Source organism: Apus apus, chromosome 3 (genome assembly GCF_020740795.1).
Source record: "Apus apus isolate bApuApu2 chromosome 3, bApuApu2.pri.cur, whole genome shotgun sequence".
Taxonomy (NCBI): domain Eukaryota; kingdom Metazoa; phylum Chordata; class Aves; order Apodiformes; family Apodidae; genus Apus; species Apus apus.
The window spans coordinates 20,496,773-20,504,873 of NC_067284.1; the positions used below are offsets into that span (position 1 = coordinate 20,496,773).

The window sequence follows — 8,101 nt, forward strand, 5'->3', positions numbered from 1 at the left end:
TTCTTATCCTTATTCCACGGAACTGTCTAATGCCACACAGCCTTTTCTTCTTGTCCTTGGAACCACAGTTAAAAAAGCCAGTGAGGACTCTACAAGGGTACTGTTTAACTAGGTGCTTAGTTGGCACATTACAGAAGAATATGGCTGGCCAAGTGTGTGATTCATTATGTACTTATTTTCAGTTTTAATCAAGTCATTCCTTTGTGTAAAGCCAGCTATCGAGAAAGCTTGTCTTTTGGTCTTGTCTGTTTGTATCCAAGCCTTATTAGTTTTAATAAAACTGATCCAAAGCCTCCTAAAGTCAATGAACCTCCAAAAGTCAATGAGCCAAGGCTTCTTTTCACTTTGGACTCGTCTCAGGTTGTCAAACCTAAAGCAGATCAGTCAAATTTATATTGCAGAAGGTATTTTGAATTAATTGGCAAACCCTATTAACATTTTGGAAGTTAGTTTCTGAACTGCAAAGTGGATCCAGAAGTGATCAAGATGTTCATGCAGGCTATGAAATAATAACTTACTGTGTACTTAATGTCATATTGAAGCTGATTTGTTTATTGCAAATTGGCTGCACCTTTTTTCCCCTTTTTATAAGGGTCTTAACAGATACAGTAGATTACAGTATATTGTTATTAGCAACTCACACCAAATAATAAGACTAAATAGGACTTTTCTCCCAATTATTCAGTGAGGTTCAGATCTTGCTTCTAGACTCAAATACAATTTATTTTTCACAGATTATTCTGTAGGGGTGCTAGTAGAAAATATATCTAGTGAAGAGTTTTTAAATAACAATAATTTGCAGAGTGAGAATACAATTTGGCCTAAATGGACATTTCACAGGTTGTCTGAGCAACCTATTCCAATGCTTAACCAATCTCACTGTAAAACATCCTCTACTGCTGAGTTGGTATTTCCTTGTTACAACCTGTGCTCACTCTCAACCTTTCCTTTAAAGTCCCAAGGAAGCTTGGAGGGATGAAGAGAGCTGAAGACAAGCTGCATTGCCTCAACCTTCTGTTCTTCATCCTTAGCAATCTCTCTCAGCCTCTCTTCATACTTTATGAGTTTCAGATGTCTAACCATCATGGTGGTTTTCCACAGGGCTTGTTCCAATTTGACAGCATTACTTTCACTGGGGAGCTCAGCATCATTAGACCTAGCACTACAGATACATCTCACCAGTGCTGAGCAGAGGGAAAGAATGACCTACCTCTACATGTTGGCAATGCTCTTGCCAATGCAGCACAAGATGCAGTTGGCCATGATTGATGCAAAAACATATTACTTGCTCAAGCTGTTGAGCCTTCTCTGTAAGCCCAGCCTGTGCTGGCAAATGAAGTTACTCTTTTCTCATTGCAAGACACTGATTTTGCCTTTGCTGAATTTAATAAAATTCCTATTAGCTCACCAGCAGTATAGATTCCACTGGAATATATTACCACCATTGTCTTCCCACATAGCCAGTAAAAGTGGAATACAATCAGAGTAAAAGCTTCCAATCCCAAAAATCCTAGCACATGAGTATCAAGTGAAAACACCAAAGTAATATGGAGTACTGTTTAAAAACAAAACAGTCTGAACAAAACCCCAAAACCTGGATTGCTCAGTCCACAAAAGAAAGTGAATCATGGGAATCACAGAATGTGTTGGGTTGGAAGGGTTGGAAGAACCCTTAAAGACCATCTAGTTTCAATGCCCCTGCATGGGCAAGGACACCTCCCGTTAGACCAGGTAGCTCAAAGTCCCATCCAATCTGTTCCTGAACACTTCAAGGGATGAGGCATCCAGAACTTCCCTGGGCAGCGTGTTCCAGTGTTACACCACCATTATAGTAAAGAATTTCTTCCTCATGTTTAACATAAATCTAACATACTCTAGTCCAAGACCATTGTCCCTCATCCTATTTTTCCACACCCTTGTTAACAGTCCCACCACAGTTTTGCTGTAAGCTCCTTCAGGTACTGGAAGGCCACTATAAGGTCTCCCAGAAGCCTTCTCTTCTCCAGGCTGAACAACCCCAACTCTCTCAGTCTATCTTCATAGGAGAGTTACTCCAGCCCTCTGATAATTTTTGTGGCCCTCTGGATCCACTTCAATAGGTCCATGTCCATCTTGTGTTGAGGATTCAGAGCTGCACACAGTACTCCAGGTGAGGTCTCATGAGAGCAGAGTAGAAGGGCAGAATCACCTCAATCTGCTGCCATCCTTCTATTGATACATCCCAGGATGCGATTGGCCATCTGGGCTCTGAGCACACATTGTTGGCTCATGTCCAGCTTTTCATCCAGCAGTACCCCAAAGTCCCTTCCCTCAGGGCTGCTCTCTATCTTCTCATCCCCAGCCTGTACTGATAATGAGTTTTGCCCAACCCATGTTCAGGACCTTTCACTTGGTCTTGTTGAACTTCCTGCAGTTTGCACAAGCCCTCCTGTGAAGCCTGTTGAAGTCCCTCTGGAAGACATCCCATCTCTCTGGTATGTCAATCAGACCAGTCAGCAGTCAGCTGAATATGATGACTGTCTCTAAGTCATTAAGGAGACAAATCCTAAAGAAGAAAAGAATCTAGTTAAGCTGATGGATAAATAATGTCACAAGAGAAATGGTTATAATATAGGCACAAAATACTTCAGTTCGTGAATTAAAATATAATAGGATGAGGACTTTTATTGTGATAAGAATGATATGGGAACAATCTCCTACAAGAATACTGTTTCTGTACAATAGATTTGCAGCAGCCATGGACCAGTCTGCATGACCTCAAAGGCCACTTTAAATTTTATGTTCCTATGAAAGATATCACAATTTATTTGATGTATTGTTACTGTATCATTTTCCAGTTTTGCTACCAGCACAATTCAATTACAGTACATCCCACTGTGATGCTGAAAAGTCAATTTTTATTATTTTCTTCTGTTCCTTTGAAAGTATTCCCTACAGTAATGTAATTTTGTTACATATTATTTTACCAGTAATATTTTCCATTTTTAATATTGTTTAAAATAACTAAATTAATATTTGTGCTTAATTGATTTTTTGAAATGACTGATTTCCCATGGAGATTTGGTAAACAAAAGTTTTACAAAGTTGTTTTCAGGAGAAAATAGAAAACTATGCAGAAACTAATAAACATAACAGTGAATTTACATGGTTATAAAGAAAAAAACAGATATAAAGAAGTACTCTAAAAAAGTACAGACATTTTTTCTCCTAAAATAACAAAAAATGTTTTCAGAACACAGATTATTTTGATGAGTCTGAATTTTTAAGATCAAAATATTTTTGTAAATTAAGTGTTACTTAACTGTTTTACTATTGTTCTATATGAGTAAATGTGTCCTGAACTTGACAATTCTTAAGTATAATCTTACCTGAAAACATGAATAAATCTACTGTCTGACCTAACTCACAAAATTCTGAAATAGATTGTGATGGGCTGGTCTTGGCTGGTTGCCAGTACCCTGCCCAGCTAGCTATTCTCTCACTCCCTCTCTGCAGCAGGTCAAGGGAAGAAAATAGGATGAAAAACCCCATGGGATGAAATAAAGACAGGGAAATCACTTAACAGTTACCAACATGTGCAAAACAGACTTGACTTGAGGAACATTAATTTAATTTATTACCAATTAAAACAGAGTGAGATGGAAGACAGAACTAAAGACATCTTTTCTCCATCCCCTCTTCTTCCCAGCCTAAATTTCATGTCTTCACCGCAGATTCCAATACCTTCTCACCACCCTTAGCAGCACAGGGGAATGGGTAACAGGAAGTTGCGGTCAATCCATAATACTGTCTTTGCTGCTCCCTCCTCCTAAACACTTTTGCCGGCTCCTGCATGGATCCTCTCCACAGGCTATAGTCTTGCTCCTGCATGGGCTCTCTATGGGTCAGAGTTCCTTCAGGAAATTCCCTCTTGCTCCAGCAAGAGGTCCTCCAGGGGCTGCAGGGCAATATCTGCCCTTGTGCCTGAAGCACTGTCTCCCCCTCCTTTTTGTTATTCACAGGGTGTTTCTCCCACTATTTCACCTCACTCCTTTACTATGCTCGGCTGCATTTTTCACTTCTTAAATATGTTTTACCAGAGGCACCACCACCTGGGCTGGAGGCCTCAGCTGTGTCCTGCAGTGGTTCATTTGAGCCAGCTAGAACCAGTTGTGTCCAGCATGGGGCAGCCTGGATCTCTCCTCACACAAGCCACCCCACAGCACCTGCTGGCATTTCCTGGGCACCTGTCCTGGTGTGAGCCAGGATTAAGCCAATTTTTCTTTTTACTGATTTTTTTTTCCTTCAGTAAGCTTTCTTGTAACTAGCAACTGTGTGTTCTGCTAGGCTGATAAGACAGTGGAATGTTTTTCTAACTACTGAGGTTTCAAGGTTACATCTTCACTCTGCCGGCTCAGACACTATGGGGAGATCTCTGACCCCCCCGTGGGAGGCTGAGTTAGACAGACAGCAAAATTGGCCAAAGATATTCCATTCCATATATCTACGTAAGCTCAGAGGAAGGACAGAGATCTTAGAAGACAGCTTCCTCCTTCTTCTCGCCGCTCTCTTCCGTCCATGGCCGGCGTCCGGGGAGGACTCTGCTCATCCATCACCGCCGACCCTTAGGCTCGAGCTCTCCTGACCCTCATAACTCTCCGCTTTCTCCAGCAGCGGCTCCGGGATTTCTCGGGACTCTTGCCAGTTCAGGGGAGTGCTGTGGGAGTTGCTGGGGGTGGGGGGAGGCGAGAGGCTTTTGCCCATATCTGAATATATCTGTATATAATTGTATATATTTTCTTGTGTGATTCATTAGTGTTTTAATTAAAGCTGTGTAGTTTAGTTTTCAATCCAGCCAAGTCTCTCTCCTTTTCTCTCTCTCCTTCCCTGACTGGGTGGGGGGGGGAGGGGATCGAGAGCATTGTTGTCGGACCTGAGTCAAACGGTGACAACAATTTAATTGGCGCCCAACGTGGGGCTTGATTTTAAGCCCAGATTACACATTTTCCTCAATTGGGAGTGTCCAAAATTCCATGTCTGAAGGGAGGAATCCCTCAGAGAGCAATGAGCAATAATTCTGCTGAGTGTGCTGACGGATTGAAAACTGAACAGACACTTGCTGCAATGAATCTACTGGATCTGTTTCCAAACCTGCAATTGTACATGTGGTATGTAGCTGAGGGCATTCTGCTCTTTGTAGCTGCTCTTGTGATTCTTTTGTGGTTTATTGACAGAACTGTAGCCATAATCAATCGTATCATTACCAGCCTAGTGATCCTAGGGATGATGATACTGTTCTCTATGGGGTCACTGTATGTGTACGGTTACACTGCTAGTCCTACTGGTACAACTCCTAAAGTGAATAGAACGGTCCATGTTGGTAACAGCAATAGCTGGTTCAATTTTACCTCTCCATATTCTCTCAAGCTGAATCTCCCAGCTCTTGATGTGAATAGCATGGTTGCAGTGGGGATGTTTTTGCTGAATGTTTATAATATATTGTGGATGCGTAGGGCCAGATGTTGTTCTGCTCACTGCCACTCCCCCACAGGCAATGTTGCTGCCACTGCTGCTGCCAACACCACTGCTGCCAATACCACCACTCCTGCTGCTACAAAAACAACTGCTTCTACAAAGGCAAAGCCTGATCCATCGCGAACCAAGCTAGTTAACCCTGTGACTAGGAGCAAGGCAAAGACAAAAGCAGCAGAAAGTGAGGGTGAGGAAGAAGAGGATCCTAATACAGTTGATGGAGCAGGTACCTCTCAGACAGAGGCTGACGGTGAGGAAGGGAAGGATTCTAAATCAGATGATGGAGCAGGTACCTCTCAGACAGATAAAAAACCAAGCCACTCTCAGACAGATAAAAAAACCAAGCCACTCTCAAGCAAATAAAAGAACAGCAGGTCCTCCTCAATCAGATGACGACGATGACCTTGCCCACCCTTTCTCTATGAAAGAACTGCGCCTCATGAGAAAGGACTTCACCCGCATTGATGGTGAGGGAATCCTTCCTTGGCTGCTCCGATGCTTTGATAGTGGTGCTGAGACCTACAATGTGGATGAGAGAGAAGCCAAGCAGTTGGGATCCCTGGCCAGAGATGCTGGTATTGACAGAGCACTTAGTAGTAAGACAGGAACTACTACCCTGTGGGACCGACTTCTTTCAGCTGTGAGAGAGAGATATCCCCACAAGGGTGACATCGGATGGCGCCGAAGCAGAACACCCACTCTTGAGAAAGCCATCACCTACTTGAGAGAGATTGCTGTGCGAGAAGTGATCTATAATAACGATGGAATCACAGATCCTGATGATGTTGAGTGTGACACACAAATGTTCCGGAAGTTTGTTCAGGCTGTACCAGCAGCGCATGCCCATATATTCTCCTTCATGGGATGTTTTGAAGGTTACGAAAGACCAACTGTACGTGAGGTAACTGTTAAAGCACGACAGTATGGAGACATCCTCTCTGATTCCCTTTACTTCCAAACCTCAGCCGTTAAGAAAATGGTTGACAGGAAGTATAAGATGCCAAATGGAACTAAACTCCAGACTCTTCCTAGAGACAACTGGTCACGTGTTGCAGCCATTAAGAAGAGACGTCCTGCTACGAGACAGCAGCAAGGAAGACAGGACTCACTGCGACGCCACCTGTGGTCTCTCTTGAAAAATCATTTTAGAGAGGACATGAGAGTCTGGGACAAGAAACCCACTGATATGCTCCAGTTACGTGTGCAAGAGCTTCTAAACAGAACAAAGCCAGGAGATGGTTCTTCCAAGAAGAAGGTTGCACCAGTCAACAACCAGGATGGTTCATCGAGCTCTAGTGCTCAACCCTAGGGATGCCCTGCCTCCAGCCAGGAGGAGGAGAGGGACAACCGAGTTTATTGGACTGTGTGGATTCGGTGGCCTGGCACATCAGAACCACAAAGATATAAAGCTTTGGTGGACACTGGTGCACAGTGCACTCTAATGCCATCGAATCATAAAGGGACAAACCCTGTCACTATCTCTGGAGTGACAGGAGGTTCTCAACAACTGACTGTTGTGGAGGCCGGTGTAAGCCTCACTGGTAAGGAGTGGCAAACGCACCCTATAGTGACTGGCCCAGGTGCTCCGTGCATCCTTGGCATAGACTATCTTAGGAAAGGATACTTCCGTGACCCGAAAGGGTACCGGTGGGCCTTTGGTATAGCAGCTGTAGAGACTGAGGACACTGAACAGCTGCGTACTTTGTCTGGCCTTTCAGATGACCCTTCTGTAGTAGGGTTGCTGGAGGTTGAAGACCAACAGGTGCCAATTGCCACTTCAACAGTGCATAGACGACAGTATCGCACCAACAGAGACTCTGTGATCCCCATTCATAAGCTGATTCGGCAATTGGAAAGCCAAGGTGTGATTAGCAGGACTCATTCACCCTTCAATAGTCCTATCTGGCCAGTGCGAAAGCCTGATGGCGAGTGGAGGCTGACAGTGGACTATCGTGGCCTGAATGAGGTGACACCACCACTTAGTGCTGCTGTACCGGACATGCTAGAGCTTCAGTATGAGTTGGAGTCAAAAGCAGCTAGGTGGTATGCCACTATTGACATTGCTCATGCATTCTTCTCTATTCCCATAGCACCAGAGTGCAGGCCACAGTTTGCTTTCACCTGGAGGGGAGTCCAGTACACCTGGAATCGACTGCCCCAGGGGTGGAAACACAGCTCAACCATTTGCCATGGACTGATCCATGCTGCACTGGAGAAGGGTGGAGCTCCAGAACACCTGCAGTATATTGATGACATCATTGTGTGGGGTGACACATCAGAAGAAGTTTTTGGGAAAGGTAAAAAGATCATCCAAATTCTTCTGGATGCTGGTTTTGCTGTAAAAAGAAGCAAGGTCAAGGGACCTTCGCGAGAGATCCAGTTCCTGGGAATCAAGTGGCAAGATGGTCGTCGCCAGATCCCAATGGATGTGATTAACAAAGTAACAGCTATGGCCCCACCATCAACTAAGAAGGACACTCAAACCTTTTTAGGGACTGTTGGTTTCTGGAGAATGCATATTCCATGTTACAGTGAAATTGTGAAACCTCTCTATGAGGTGACCAGAAAGAAGAATGATTTCAAATGGGGT

The 8,101-nt window shown here is 43.9% G+C and overlaps 1 protein-coding gene across 1 annotated transcript; it reads left to right on the plus strand.

The window, feature by feature from the left end:
• The first annotated feature begins 5,666 nt into the window (after positions 1–5,666).
• LOC127382502 (uncharacterized) lies at positions 5,667–6,820 on the plus strand. The gene is made up of 2 exons (XM_051614217.1): positions 5,667–5,737; positions 5,801–6,820. Exons 1-2 carry the CDS (start codon positions 5,729–5,731, stop codon positions 6,818–6,820), a joined length of 1,029 nt encoding a protein of 342 aa, XP_051470177.1. The 5' UTR covers positions 5,667–5,728.
• The last annotated feature ends 1,281 nt before the right edge of the window (positions 6,821–8,101 follow it).